Source organism: Enhydra lutris, unplaced genomic scaffold, assembly GCF_002288905.1.
Source record: "Enhydra lutris kenyoni isolate GAN:26980312 unplaced genomic scaffold, ASM228890v2 scaffoldscaffold9, whole genome shotgun sequence".
Lineage (NCBI taxonomy): Eukaryota > Metazoa > Chordata > Mammalia > Carnivora > Mustelidae > Enhydra > Enhydra lutris.
The window spans coordinates 16253183-16268772 of NW_019154093.1; the positions used below are offsets into that span (position 1 = coordinate 16253183).

Consider the following 15590-nt stretch of genomic DNA (forward strand, 5'->3'; position numbering starts at 1 on the left):
GTGTTGTCTCCAGTTTGGCTCTTTCTGTAGAGATGCGTCTCCCAGGCACCACCCCAGGGAGATGCCCCTCCCCCACGGGGTCCCTTACCAAGGCCTTGCTAGGGGCTCCGCACCCCACCCCACAGCGTGGCTTTTTTGGTCACAGCTCAGCATCCTCTTTGTTTTGTTTTTGTGTTTTTAAAGATTTTATTTCTTTATTTGACAGTGAGACACATAGTGAGAGAGGGAACATAAGTAGGGAGGAGTGGGAGAGGGAGAAGCAGGCTCCCCGCTGAGCAGAGAGCCCGATGATGATGATGATGATGATGAATGATATGGGGCTCAATCCTAGCATCCTGGGATCATGGCCTGAGCCCAAGGCAGATGCTTAATGACTGGGCCACCCAGGCACCCCTCAACATCCTCTTTGGAGAGTTGGCTCTTCCCAGCAGCCCCCCAAAATTGTGGTATACAGAATATTTTCTACTTAGTATTTTTCTTCCAAAAAAAGCCAGATGTGGCTTGCCATTCCAGTGTGATAAGATGTCTTACTAACATTTAAAAATGTCCTGGGCTGCTGTTAACCCCAGTCATGGAGAAATCGGGAGGCATTGTGACTAGTGTCACATTGTGACTGGTTAGGCTACTTGGTAATATAATATTTTCTTTAGGCTATGTTTTCTTTGTTTCTATTTTTCCACTCTCTGCGTCCCCCTCCTGCTGTTGCACTCCCCTCATCCTCAGAAATCAAGAATGTGTTCTCTTGGAAGATGTCTGTCCTTTGTCTGGTTTATTGCAGGCTTCTTAACTTATTCTAAGCTCATGTGTCCTGAGCTCTCTGCCTCCTCCTCAGTGTTCATGTGTGAACTCCTTTCCCCGTCGCCAATGCCCGTCCTCTAGTTTAGACATTCACCTGAAGGTAAGGGTTTCACTAATTGACTTCTCAAGACTTCTCTATTCGAGGATACTCTAACCTTGAGATCTGGGAATCAGTGATGCCAGAATTCCATATTTATGACTCTAATTCAGATTTCACCACTCTAGAATTCTGTGATGCTAAGATTCCATGACTGTGGATTCTATGCATTTAGAATTTTACAGTTTTTGTGTTTTCATGAATTTATCATGGACTTAGTGACCATAACCAGGACCCATTTGTCCTGGGTTTTTGTGTTTGTTTTCCAGAGGAAGCAAGTCTCAGCTCTGGGCTCTCTTCTCTGTATTTGCTGAAGGCACAGAAGATTTTTGGATAAAACGTAGCATTCCCACTTGCCCTGGGGCTGGAATATGCCCAGGACAGCCTAGTCCTAGTCCTCAGCAATCAGCCCACCCCACTCCTCCCAAGCTCCTCATTGGGGCTTCGAATATCTGACGGTAGCAGGAAAAGTAGGCTCCTGGGCAGGCCTTCCACCCAGCTTCCTTTCCTCCCAGGCCTGCCCCAGGATCCAGGGCCAGAAAGTTAACTGGGAGACTGGCCTGGTCAAGTGGGCAGAAGGGGAGGGAGGGTTGAGCACAGGGCGAGGACGGAAGTTGGGGTGTGGGTGAGGGTACTGGTAAGGGTGGGGTGACCCATATAGCATTGTAGGGTTGGAGCTAGGCTTCCTGTCATTGACCCACTGGTGACAAGGGACCTCCAGCCTGGCGCCCTGGGGGCGGTCGTTCCAGTCCTTACCCATTGTCCCAAACACAAACTTTGTGTTTCTTTGCCTGAGTCAGACTCCCAGGAAAACCCAGAGGGCAGGAATCGGGGATGGGGAAACTGGCCTTCTTGCACTCCTTTCTGGAAAGGGGGCAGGGCTTTCCACGGATCACACTAGGGTTTGGGGTAGATAGACAAGGACTGGAATTCCGGGCTCCTGCCTGCAGCTCAGAGCTATTCCCCCCACACTCCAAAGGGTCCCAGTATTACAAAATGCTACCCCAACAGGACTGCTCAGCCTGGGGCCTGACTGGACTCTGGGTTGGAAGATGAGCCCGCCCCCAGGCAGCCTCCCAGGAGCTGTCTGGACCCCTCCTCCGCCCCTGGGCTCTTGGCCGAAGCTGCCAAACCCGATTTTCCCGGTGGCTGCCCAGAGGTGGGCTGGAGCAGGAAGCCTTCTCTGGGCAAGGACCCTTCAGGCCACTGTCCTCCCCTCCTGACCCCACCCCCTCGCTCTTCCCACATCTGTGCCTCTAGCGCTTCTTCCTCCCTCAGCCTCTCACCTCATGTTGCTGCTCGGGCCTTAGGAGGTGTGGGCCAGCCCTGCCCCTCTCATCTACAGATGGAGGACTCAGGACAGGCTCCTAAGGATCACTCGTGGAAGGTTCCAAAGAACCACACCATGAATTGGGGGGGGGCACCACTTGGACGCTGGTTTGGGGCGATGTTGGGAGCACTTCCTGGGGTACGAGGAGGAAGCTCTGCTCTATGGAATTCTAGAGTGTGGTTGTCAGGGTGGAAGGTGCAATGTTAGGGAGGGTGCCCCTCTTGTTCCCTCAGGTTATCTCCAGGAGCTAGAAAGAGACAGAGAACATCATCCCAGACTAAGTCCCCTTGCCACCAATGTTCGGAGTCCTTGCCACAGCCCGGTGCAGTACCTGTGTAATCTGTCTCATGTCTGTCTCCCACTGAGCTGTAACACCCCCCAGGAAGAACTCCTGCTGTCTTGCACACTGCTGTATCTCCAGAACTTGGCACCCTCCCTGGCACATGGCAGGCACTACTGACTGAGACCGAGTTTCAGATTGAAAAGCAGAAGCGGAGGAACCCTAGGTGCTGGAGACCAGCCAGGTCTGCTCACCTAACCCAGGCCCCTGCTCCAGGCTGCCACATGGCCCAAGCCTCTTCCTCTGGTGTTCTCAACCCCCAAGGAGCTCTGGTGGGGTGGGAACGAGTGACCGGTACCCAGTCATCCAGGGGTCACCTAGACTGGAGTGGTGGGTGCCCTCTGGCTGCGGCTGCCTCTGGGAGCCTGGAAGGGGAGGGGCCCTGGAGGAGCCCGTCATTGCAGAGGGAGCTAAAAATAGCCAGAAGAGATGATGTCATCAGGTTCCCACAGTTCAGCATTCCCCACCCCCCACCCCATCTCTCTCACACTCACACACACACACACATACACACATTCTCAGAGACACAGATACACACAGACACAAGTGTGTGCGCACACACACACACACCCACTCTTCTAGGGGAGGGAAGCTTCTGGGTTCCAGGGCTGCAGGCAGGGAAGTCTGGTGAGTGTGTCTGCATGTGTGCGTGTCTGTGTGTGCCTGGGTTGCATGAGTGTGATTGCATGTGTCCGTCTATATGCTTAGGTGCTCGTTTGAGATGCACGCATGTTTATGTCAGCGTATGTTCTTTCATAAACATGTGTATGTGTGGGTGCATCTGTCAGCTGGGGAGGTCCACGTGCATTAGTGGCAGTGTGTAGCTCTGTTTATAAGCCTGTACTTGCATGCACCTGTGTTTGTTGCATTGTGTGTCTGTGAGTCTACTTCTGTTTACACGTCTGCATATGTTCATGGACTGTGACATGTGTCTTTAAACGTGTGGGCCCCTTGGTGGGCCTTGGGCAGCAGCCCAGCCACCTTCCTGCTTTGACTGAGGTTCAACACCACTTTCCCCACACCAGAGGAGCCTCATCCCCCAGCCTGCGCAGTCTGGGTGCAATGTGGCAGTGACGTCTCTGCCTGGTCCCGCCTCTCTGGGTCCTGGTGTCTGGCAAGCCTTGGAATGGAAGGACACAGACACAATTCATTTTCTCCTCCCAGGCTTTTTGAAGCCCCAGGGGGCCAGGCCATGGCTTTCAGGCTTCATTCCCACCCCCAACCTTCAGGGAAGGGGAGCCTCAGACACACACCCATGCATACAGTGACACCTTGGAGAAGAGTCCCTCACAGTGTTTCCCGCCACTAAGACACAAAGCCATGGAGACACACCCCACGGCAATTCAGTTACACCTGATGACACAGGGACACACACTCAGAAAGCCAAATGGAAAATCCCCAGGCCGGAGTTCAGCACCCTCCCCCTTTCTGACTCGACTCAGTCTCGCCCCACCCCTAACCGCCCAGCACCCAGCGCAGCTGACAGTCCTGGAACACACTGGCCTCAGGGAATAGCTCAGGGGTTGAAGGTGGCCTGCCCTCCCCAGAAGCAACCCTCTCCTGCCTCAGGCTGCCCACACCCCATTCCTGACCTTCATTCCTCTCAGGGATGCCTCCCTCCGGCACACGGCACACGTATACCCTAACAAACACACCTGGATGCACGGAGGCACACCCACCCACACATCCATTCATACTCCCATTGTCCTGGCCTCACATACACACACCCCAACTACATCCGCACACTGACCAGCGCCTCCACAGAGCCACATACAGCTCACACTGAAGCACTCCTGGAGTTAGACTCAAGTCCTGAAATCTCTCATCCGGTCCCTGTCTGATCCATGCCTCTACCTCCCTCCTCAAGGACCTGGCTCCCTGTAACTTCTAAGATGTCTGTGGAAACCCTTTTCCCTGTGCAGTGGGGGGAAATGCCCCCTACCTCATGGGGCTGACCAAAAGCTGAGGTGTGCGTTGAGAAATGGTATGCATTGCTGACCTTGTCCTGTCCTTCCATTGTCTAACTGTGATCCCAGCTGTCCTCACTGAAGCCTGTCCCTGGGAGCATTCAGCCCCAAACCCACCCTCCTACCCAGCATAGTTGTCTGGAAACACCTTACAGTGGAGTAAGCAGCTGCAACAGAAATGATTGTATTTGCCTGCTGTTAACCACCCATGGCCCCTAGGAGATGCAGGTCTGGAGCCAGCCAAGCTTCTGGACTAGTTTCTGGACATTTCTAGAAGATCAGAAAGCTGCCAGGTTGACAGAGGTGTCTGAGAACTGAGGAGAGAAAGGAGAGGGGAGAGTGTGAGGAAGACAGCAGTCCTGGAAGCTCCACCGTTCTTAGAGTCACAGTTCCCCAGGCCCTCCTCTCTCAGACAATACACCCTCTATTAAGGCTCTCAGCCTTTAGGACGTCTGCCATCGAGACCCCACCATACTTTGAGGGTGGTATTTCACACAGGGTATGCCCCCTAGAGTGCCTCTGCAGGGCTAAGATGGGGGAAAACGAATGGCCCTGGTTTTCCCAACTCCCACCCTGCCAGGAGGCCCTTGGCTAACCTTGTGGCGGAAGGATCCACACACTGGTGGTGGTGGTAGGAGTGTTGTTGATATCTGTGGCCACAGTGGCAGGATTGGTGGCTGCAGGGGTGGCAGTTGGACCTTGGGGTTTCTGCCGGTACGTTCTGCGGCTACACTTGAACATCTTCGGAAATCGAGGCCGAGGCCAGCCTAGCCTTGGCCTACGGTAGGGGGAGCTTAGGCCCCGGGGCCGAGGGGCACGGACAGGCTGAGAAGGCCCCATGGGCACAGGAAGCTTCTGTAGTGTGCCAAGGGTGCGCCTGGACAGGGCAGCTGCAGCCTCTATGACATAGAGTCCACATAAGGGCGGTGCTCTTTTTTTATAGGTCTTGGTCCCCTGCCCCACCCCATGGGTCACAGTGCTCTCCATGGGTCCAGCCCAAGGGCCAGAAAAACCTCAGCTTGGCCCCTAGGGAAAAGGAACTCTGAGGAGGGGAAAATTACTTCCTGGCTTTCTCATTTACCCACATTGACAATATTAACAATGTTTCTTAAGCATTTACTGTGGTGCCAAAGAGCACCCAGTACTTTATAAACACTCTCTAATTAATCCCACAACAACCTTACTCTATCATTATTCCTATTTCATATAGTCAGTTCTCATTATTCACAGTAGTCCTAGTCTAATAGAGTCCCCACCACAAATAGCACATTAGCAAATGGAGCCAACGCTCCTACAGGGTTACGTTCCTATCAGCCTCTGGTCACATCGGCTATAAGGCCCATTGCAGCCTTCTTGTGCTCAGAGACACTAGATAGCACTTCAGCATTATTCAATAAACAGCAAAATCACCACCACAAGCACAAAAATGGGGAAAATGTGACACTGAATGGACCACAAGAACAGGTATACATTCTAAGAGGTCAAACAAGGAGGCAGAGAACCCTCCTATTCAGCTTCCTCTAAGAACATGGGAAGGAGGCAGCTCAACATTTTTGCAGCTCTGTGAATGTCTGTGAGTGACTGCAAAAGTGACATGAGGATTGGCGTGGGGTTACAAATAAATTCTAGTGAGTAGGTCAATTCACAGATATGGAAGATATGGAAGCCATGAATAATGATCAGCTATATAAGGAAACTGAGGCTCAGTTAGGTGAGGTCGCACAATTAGAGGCAGGCAGGGGTTCCAATCCCTGATGGCTACAGTCCAAAGCCCGGACATTTAACTCTTGCTGTTCTGCACTCATTTAATCATTCAATCATTCAGGAATTGTTCACTAACAACTTCATATGTGCTGGGCGCTGGGATCATAGATGGAGGTGACCTGGCTCCCATTCTTCCTGAGGGGAAAGAGAAAGCCATGAATTAGTGCAGCTGGAGGAACACCTAGGTCCTTAGGGCAACGTAAGTTGTGTCAACCCTTTCTTATAGCAGACAGGAATGTGAGTGGCTCAGCCAGGCCTTGCACTGAGTTGTTGTGGAGTGGTGGACATCTGCCCCCTCTCTCTTCCCTCTTACTCCACCTCCAGCCCTCCTTCCGAGCCTCCATCTTCTCTGTTCCTGTAGGAACTTGCTAGGAGATTTTGGGGTCCTCAGCACCATCCTAAAAGTCCTCACACCCCTTCCATCTTCTATTGCTATCCTCAGTCTTAGAAAATGGTCCTTGCTCCCATCAACTTCTAGGCATTGCACCTATAAACCCACTTGGCCTTGGCCATTTTCTTCCTCAAGTCCCAGACCAAGGCCTCCTCTCCTGTTCTTTCTGGAAGTCGGCTCCTCCTCACTTAGAGATCCCATCAGTATAGACAGTCTGCTTGGTGGTTAAGGTAGAGACTCTAGCATCAGACCAACTAGGGGTGAATCCTGGATCTGCCACTTACAAGCTGTGTCATCATGGAAAGTACTTGACCTTCCTGTGCCTATGTTTCCCCATATTTAAAAAGGGGAGAAAAGAGCATCTATCTCATAGGATTGTTGTGACAAGGGGGTTAAAGACCATATATGTAATGCATTTAAAATATGATCTACACAGATATTAGTGTTATTGGCCCCTTATCTCAAGTTTTTTCAGCTGTTTCCTCCCATTATAGAAAACAAAAATTAGGGGCGCCTGGGTGGCTCAGTCATTGGGCATCTGCCTTTGGCTCAGGTCATGATCCCAGGGTCCTGAGATAGAGCCCTGCATCAGGCTCCCTGCTTAGGGGGAAGCCTGTTTCTCCCTCTCCCTTTGCCCCACTTGTATTCCCTCTCTCACTGTCTCTGTCAAATAAATAAATAAAATCTTAAAAAAAAAAAAATTAATGTCAACTACATTTACATTTTTAAAAATTTTTTTGAAGATTTTATTTATTTATTTGACAGAATAGAGACATTGGGAGAGAGGAACACAAGCAAGGGGAATGGGAGAGGGAGAAGCAGGCTCCCCGTTGAGCAGGGAGCCCAATTCAGGGCTAGACCTGAGGACCCTGGGATCATGACCTGAGCCGAAGGCAAACACTTAATGACTGAGCCACCCAGGCGCCCCTAAATTTTTTTTTTAAAGTCCACTTCATCCATCTCACACCCCCTCTCCACACTCTGACCTTCCCACTCTGTGGTCATTCCTGTTTGTCCCAGAGAAAATCTTATTTAAGGTCTTATTTAAGGGGTGCATGGGTGGCTCAGTGTGATCTCTCTCTGTCAAATAAATAAATAGAATCTTTTTTAAAAAATAAAATAAAATCTTATTTAAAATCCCTATAGGGTGCCTGGGTGGCTCAGTGGGTTAAACCTCTGCCTTTCACTCAGGTAGTGATCTCAGGGTCCTGGGACTGAGGCCCAGATCAGGCTCTCTGCTCAGCCGGGAGCCTGCTTCCCCCTCTCTCCACTGGCCTCTCTGCCTACTTGTGAGCTCTCTCTGTCAAATAAATAAATAAAATCTTTAAGTTCCCTATAACTATTTTCTTATATAGACCAGCCTGAGCTTAAAATCAATCCTAAGAAATCCACACGGCCCCCCCAAACCCCGCCCCAGGTCGCACAGCTAAGCAGCAGCAGAAGTAACATGGAAGTACCTGGTCTGAATGACTCCAAAGCCAGAACTTCCCTAGCACCTCGATATCCGGAGCACTGGAGTGGAAAGGAGGACCGGCAGTGGAAAGAGACAGGCGGGGGTCCAAGCGAAGCTGTTGAAGGGGTCACACTGGGACTGCGGAGTCTTACAAGTGGGGGTGATGCTTTTGTGGGATCATGGCGCCACCTGCTGGCAGAAAGGAAAGGGGTGCTGGACGCCCATTGCTAAGAACACTGGATGGGGGGAAGCAAAGCCTGGGGAGGGAGATGGGTAAGGAGGAAAGAGGAAGGGAGGAGAAAGATGGGGAAATTGAGATTCTGTAGAAGGAAGAGGACCAGAAGTCATTTGCTCCTCAGAGAAGGGGGTAGAAGCTGCTAAACCTGGGTCATTTCCTTGCAGAGACGGGGAGACAGACTTTAAGTATGTCCCTCTGAGGTTGCTTTGTGGTTTCTCAGTTGCTGGGAGTCAGTGCACACACAGCACAGAGTGCGTGTGCACTCATAGGCACTCATGGGCACTCGTGGGCACTCATGGGCACTCATGGGCACGGCTAGGTGTTTGTGTGTGGATCTGTGGGTGCCTCCATAGACGGCTGCTTGGGTAGATGAGTGGGCCCGGGAGCGCACGGGGTATGGAGGAATGGATCTGCAGGCCAGAGCCTCTGTGGTCGAGGGCGCGTGAGGTTCGAGGTTCTGGAGGCCACTTGTTTACCCTCCCACTTCTCTTCCTCCTTCGGATCAGGAAGGGTGTTACTGTGGTTGGCGTTGCCAGGCCGACAACAACGAGGCCTGCGGCTCCGGTGGCTATGGGGACAGATCTCCAGGCAGCAGGGGGCAGCAGGGAAGGAAGAGGTTGGCTGGCTGTGGGGTTGGGCGGGCAGGAAGGTGAGCCCAGGACTTTAAAAAGGCTGCCCCGCCTGCAGGTGAGCTGTGGAGCGGGAGAGCCAGCCCCGTCTCACTGCCTGCCCACTGGAGTGGCAAATCCCTTGCATAGGCTGTCCCTTCTGGAGCCTCAGCAGAGCCTTCCTTCAGAACTACCAAGAGCCCTGAACAGGTGATGGCACAGGATTGAGATCATCCTATGAAGTAAAATCAACCTGGAAACGGGTTTGGGAAACTGGAAGGCCAATGGGGGAGGGTCCTGAGAGCCTAGGGTTGGTTTGATGGAGGGGTCCAGGATATATCAGGGTGAGGGAAGGGCGTGGAGTGACCTATGGTGTGGGAGTTGGGCTTGGGGTGCCTGTGGAGAGAGCTGGGGGATCAGTATCCCAGTGTCGGGTGCTGGGAGAGGACCTGGGCCCTACAGAGAGGCAGGGGTGTCAGGATAGGACTTTGGAGAAGCCCTGAGGGGTCAGAGGCTAGATGTAGGAGAAACGGGGTGATTTAGGGGTCCTGGATGCTGGAATCTGGTATGGCAGGTTCCCAGTGCAAGGGCCGGCCCAGGTAGTAGCAGAGGTGGGCAGCAGGAATCCCTAACTCCCACTTGTCTGCCTCTCAGGAGCCACCATGCAGTGTTTCAGCTTCCTTAAGACCATGATGATCCTCTTCAATTTCCTCATCTTTGTAAGTATGGGAGTTGTGGGCTGTTCGGGCCTCCCTATGGGAGGGGATCACAACCACAGCAGAGCCCAAGCTGGGAAACGGGAGATTGCTGGGCCCAGACTCTGTTGCACACTTTTCCCATTCAGATAGAGTGCAGAAGTCTCCCCCAAATTCTGAGTCCTGGTCTCAGGAGCAGCCTGGCTGCCACAGTTGGGGTAGAAAAGCTTAGGAGAAGCTCCTCCCTACCAGGAAGCTTCAGACCCAAATTAGGGCAAGGTGGGATAGGCTAACAGGAATAATTGCCGCTGTTTCATGGCATTGGGGGCCCAGGGAGGGGGGAAGAGTTTTCCCATGCTTACCTGGTGTACAAGGAAATTTAGTGGCTCTGTAGAACAGATGGGGAGTTGAAATGAAAGACGCCCGGAGACCTCAGAGCAGAGATCAAGAAACACTTATTCATTCAACAAACAGTTATTGCCTAAGACTCTGTGCTAAGTGCTGGGGGAAAGGTGAGTGAGCCCTTTCTCTGCCCCTGAGGATCTCAGGTCCAGCAGGCCAGGTAGACAGTTGCAACATATAATGTCTGGCCTTAGCACAGGGGCTATAGGAGACCCCATGAGGGACTTAAACCCTGGTCTGAGAAGACTATCTGGAGGAAACAGCTGTGGCTGGGCATTTGCGCTGGGTGAAGGGGTTGTAAAGCATGCAAAAAAGGCCCAAAGGCAATGAAATCAGGTATTGTTCAGGAAACCAGGAACAGAGGAAACTGAGTAATGAGGCATGACCCTGGAGATGACGGTGGAGACGGGAAAAAATGGATGAAGGACAAAGCCCTCAGATGGCGGCTGAGGGACGGAAGGAGGGGTGAGGGAAACAGAAGCTTTGAAGATAAAGCCCATGTCTCTGGTCTGAGCAACCCAGGGGATGTCCTTCAGGCAGCTGCATACCCAATGGGGTTGCAGCTCCGGTTGGAGCTGGACATGGATGTTTGGAAGTCACAGGACCACAAACAGTCAGTGAAACCATGGGAGTGGGGAAGAGCACTCAGGCCAAGTGAGTTCTGCAAAACCCAACTTACAAAGAGTATGTGGAGAAATGGTCACCTGGAAGCAGCTAGAGAAAGAGCAACAAGAGGAAAACAAGGAGCCCACGATCTCAGAGAGGTCAGAAGGGTCTGGCTCATGAAGTGTCTACCCGATTTAGTGCAGGATGCCACCACAGATCTTGGAACTACATTAGAGGGGCTTACAGTGAGTGGAAGGTGAGGAGGTGGAGACATGACCCATAGAGAGATTTGGAGAAATTGGGCTGCGGGTGTGTTACCGCTCAGATTCTGATATGGTGCATGCTTTGGGCCTCTTTTGGCTTCAGGGAAGTAGGCTTTGACCATGTATCTGGAGAAGGCAGGGGGATCCCAGCAATATGGAGAGGCCCGAGGGGGTTAAAGGCAAATCCGGTTTGGTTTCTGGCCTCTGTTGCTCAGGCTTTGCCTGGCTGGGCAAGGCAGGGCAAGTCTCAGGCTCCTTGAAATTTGACCCTGTAGGCTGGGATCCCAGCCCTCTATCCTTGGGCAAACATGCCTGGGATCCAGCCACAATCTGGCATCTCATTCCTGGTTCTAGCCTCAGTTTCTACAGCTGGGGACTGGACAGCTAGGTGGAATCAGGCTGATTTATCCACTGGTGCCTGGATCACTGAGGCTTTTCTCTAAAAGCCATGGCATCTGGACGGTACCTCCCCCTGATCTGGGCCTCTGAATTCCATGAGGTTTGGGGTTGAGCCAGAGAGCCTCTGAGAGCAGCCGCAACGGCACTCCCTCCCTTGTGCCTCAGTTTTCCCTGTGAGGTAAGGTGAGGTCTAGGTTAGATGAAGGGCAGGCCTGGAGTTTGATCCTGGAGAGCCCCAAGGTAGGTGTCCCTTTTCACGGAGTCCCCCTCCAGGGTTGGTAGCAGGTGTAAACCTCAGCCCCGCCTCTGTTACTATGGTGACTGTTGAGCCTGTTGTGGCTTCCACCCCACTGTTTCACCTGTCCCAGAACAGAGGCAGTCAGCTCAGCAAGGAAATGGGGTAGGGCCCCCCTCACCCCCCATCTGGCCTCACTCACTTGTTTTCACTCCTAGCTATGCAGCAGTACCCTGACAGCAGTGAGGGAAAGTCTTGCCTTGCCCTCCCCCATTCTGTGGATATTTCTAGAACCCACGATTCCATTTATATTGTGCAGCCTGGTGCTGGCTTTGGGTGGCCCAGCTCCCATCCTTCTGGCTCTACAGAATGTTTTTCCTCCCTACAGGATGAGTTTTTAGACTCCTTAGCCAATAAAGGGAGAAATTTCTCATTTTCCATCTTCCTATCTCAAATGAGTGGTAAGGAGCTGCGTGCCCACACCGTTTTAAGGCCTGACTCTCTGTCCCCAGCTATGTGGTGTCGCCCTGTTGGCCGTGGGCATCTGGGTGTCGATCGACGGGTCGTCTTTCCTGAAGATCTTCGGGCCGCTGTCGTCCAGTGCCATGCAGTTCGTCAACGTGGGCTACTTCCTCATCGCTGCCGGTGCTGTGCTCTTCGCTCTCGGTTTCCTGGGCTGCTACGGTGCTCAGACTGAGAACAAGTGTGCTCTCATGATGGTGTGTCAAACCCAGCTCCCCGGGCCCATAACCAAGACCCAGGGTCCCCTCACCCTTGAATCCAGGCCCTGGAGATCCCCAAGCCATGCTCTGGACTCCAGGGCCCTCGGCAGAGGGGGCCGCTGCCTTGCCATACTGGGTGGTGGGTTGCAATAGGTAAGGCACAAGGGACCACCTCTTTCCAAACTCAGACCTCTGGTCCCTTATTCAGTTCTTCCTGATCCTCCTCCTCATCTTCATCGCGGAGGTGGCAGCTGCTGTGGTCGCCCTGGTGTACACCACCATGGTGAGGAGCAGGGGACAGGGCAAGGGGGAAAGACAGGGAAGAGCCCTGCAAGTGGGCTGTGGCCCCCAGGGCCCTGAGCACCGGCCTGCCCCACCCAGGCTGAGCACTTCCTGACGTTGCTGGTAGTGCCCGCCATCAAGAAAGACTACGGTTCCCAGAAGGACTTCACCCAAGTGTGGAACACCACCATGGAAGGGGTAAGGTGGGCTGGGGGACATTTTGGGGTGGGGGGAAAGAGGCAAGGCCCCGCTGACCACCCTTCCCTCCTCCTCTTCAGCTCAAGTGCTGTGGCTTCAACAACTACACAGATTTTGAGGGCTCTCCCTACTTCATGAAGAACCATACCTTTCCCCTGTACTGCTGTGCCGACAACGGCAATGGCACAGCTATAGAACCCTGCACCGAGGAGAAGGCTAAGGACAAGACTGTACAGGTGTGGTATGGAAGGTTGGGGGCTGCTTTAATGGCCACAAAGTGCTGAATGAGGGAGGGGTGCAGCGGCTGACTGTGGATGCTCTCCCCTCTCCCCCAAGGGCTGTTTCAGCCAGCTTCTGTATGACATCCGGACCAATGCTGCCACTGTGGGTGGTGTGGCAGCTGGAATTGGGGGCTTGGAGGTAACAGGGTGAGGAGGGTGGGGCAGGGTAACCCCACTAGACCAGGGTGCTTGACCCATCTTGGAGGCCTTGCTGGAGGAGAGACTTCTGGTGGGGTGTCTAGGAGGCGGGGGACTAAAGCATAAGGGCCCTGATCACATCCCTCACCTCTGCCGGTTCCTTTCCCATCAGCTGGCTGCCATGATCGTGTCCATGTATCTGTACTGCAACCTGAAATAGTCTGCTTCTACCTCCGCCGCCGCGGCTTCCACCCACGAATCTGGGAGGGCACCCTGGCACTGCCAAGCAGCAGTGACTGGGGTGGGGACAGGATCCAGCAGTGTCACTTGGGCCAGAGAGGGCTGGCCTTGCTGCTCTGGACTTGGGGCCAAAGAGGGGACGGCCGGCTTCAGGCTGTGCCTGACTTTTCCTTCCATGGGAGGGGGTGGGGGGACAGAACCTCTAAGGTGCCAGTTCTCCTGCCCATACTTCCAGTCTGTCCCTCAAACCCTTGACACCCTGTGGCACAGGGGTGCTCTTGGTGATCCCTGCAGCCTCTGGGAGATGAGAGAAAGATACCCCATCGCACAGGCATATGTAAAACCGGCAGGCACCAGGCGGAGATGTAGAAGGCACAACAGAACTCATCACCCAATTAAAATGTCTCCATTCGGAACTTTCTGTGTATCCTTGGAGAGGCAGGACGCCTTGCCTCAGATTCCTGAGGGGCTGATGACTCACAAGGCCCCTGTAAAAGCCTCAGAAGAGAAGTAGGGTGGAGGTGGGTGCCTGTTTCTCCTTCCCTTGAATTCCAGGCCTGGGAGGGAGCCTAACAGGGATGACCAGGAGGTCACTCAGGGAGGACATGGGGGCTGGGCCAGTCTGCCTTCCTATAACATGTGAGGACTTTGGCCTGAAACCACCCCCCTCCTGAGTAGGGGCAATGGACTGGAAAGCTATGAAAATAACAAGGCTTTGCCCAAGTGGGGGCGGAGTTACCAGAAATACTGCCAAGGCAATGGGACAGGGTCACTTCTTAGGATCTGGAAGTCCTCCAGAAGCTACCATCAGAGGATCCAAGCTGTCCACCCTTCTCACTGGGGCAAAGCCCCACACCTGTCCCTGCCTTGGGGATTTTAGAAAGAACTTTGTTTATTCTTCGTTCTGGCTTGCCTCTGGGACTCTACAGATCTGATCTCTTATTTAATTTTACCCCATGCTCCAGAAACTGGGCCTAGAAAGCCCAAGTGACTTATTCCACATCTACAACCTTCCCTGAAGAGTTGAGCCTTGATTTGGGCCCAGGCTCTCTGACTCCAGGGCCTGGTGGGGTCCTGGCTGGTGTGGGATCAGATTTACTTGAAAGCCAGAAGATCCCAGACATAGATCTGATAGCTGCTGAACCAGGACTGACATCACGAACGAGGGAGGCTATGACCAACAAGACCCAGGTTGGCAGACCGTGCTCCTCCTTGCTTCCCTTTGACCCCTGATTTTTCCTCCATGGCTTTTCCAGGGCAGCCCAGAACTATTTACTATCCCCTGCTGAGCCCAAGAAGGAACAACAACCTGGCCAGGGCCACACACAGTGCCTGAGAGTTAGTCTGAGGCCTAGATCAGAAGCCTACTGGGGGTGGGGGGCTGGCAGGGAGAGCAAGTCGCCACTAGTCCCTCTCCCCGCTTCAGCACCTGACCTCTCTCACACACCAGGTGCCTACACAGAGGCTGTAAGGGATTTGTTTGCCCAGGGCGGGGACTCTACCTAATCATGGGCTAACTTCCCCTCAACCTGGCTGTTGGGGCACCTGAAGCACTAGCTCTATCTCCAGTAAACACTGAAGGCGTCAGGGTGGCGACAAATGGTCCAAGCAACACACCACCTGTGCCACCTATGCCATCAGGGAGCTGGGCTCCAGGCACCAGTGGGTGTGGGAGGGGTGGAGTTGGTGAAAAGGCGGGGGTTCTAGACAGTTCCTGCCTCCCTGGCCAAGGCTCTCTATAAGGAGCTCACGAGGCTCACCTTGAAAGGACTCTGCAAGCTGACCCCTTCTCAGGAGGCGTGTTCTACACTCAGCTTCCTGATCCCAAGTCCTGGACAGATCCCTTAAATGTCCTGCCCCCTGCCTTAGTGCTTTCTCATCCACTACCTCCAGAAAATCGCATTCATTTCCTGGTGCTTCCAGGGCTATCTAAGTTATATCTTCCTCATCTCTTCAGGTCACTGGTTAGGTGAGAATCTTAGGTGAGAATCTGATGAAAACAATGGTTTCTCTCTAGAAAAATGCCTAGATATGGAATCTGCACACGGAGTACCCTGCCTGAGGGCCACAGATCCTTGCTCCTGTAACTCTATCCGCAACCCAGACCCAGCCTCCTGAATAATGCCGGCCCAGTTCAGTCCGC

The 15590-nt window shown here is 53.2% G+C and overlaps 2 protein-coding genes across 4 annotated transcripts in view; one reads left to right on the forward strand and one right to left on the reverse strand.

Annotated features, from left to right (window-relative positions):
* LOC111143470 (phosphoinositide-3-kinase regulatory subunit 3) overlaps window positions 1-5390 on the reverse strand; it is a 163215-nt gene extending 157825 nt beyond the window's left edge. For 2 of the 3 annotated variants that reach the window (XM_022497240.1, XM_022497238.1), the window contains exon 1: window positions 5129-5372. In XM_022497240.1, coding sequence (XP_022352948.1) covers window positions 5129-5372 — 244 coding nt within the window. Of the gene's footprint in view, window positions 1-4705; window positions 4847-5128 lie in introns of those variants that run through there. The other variant, XM_022497244.1, reaches the window with a different exon arrangement.
* Window positions 5391-8953: 3563 nt separating this feature from the next.
* LOC111143573 (tetraspanin 1) lies at window positions 8954-13577 on the forward strand. Its single transcript, XM_022497397.1, has 8 exons — window positions 8954-9196; window positions 9641-9705; window positions 12099-12305; window positions 12517-12591; window positions 12690-12788; window positions 12869-13024; window positions 13125-13208; window positions 13380-13577. The coding sequence occupies exons 2-8, from the start codon at window positions 9649-9651 to the stop codon at window positions 13425-13427; spliced, it is 726 nt and encodes a 241-aa protein (XP_022353105.1). The 5' UTR covers window positions 8954-9196; window positions 9641-9648; the 3' UTR covers window positions 13428-13577.
* The last annotated feature ends 2013 nt before the right edge of the window (window positions 13578-15590 follow it).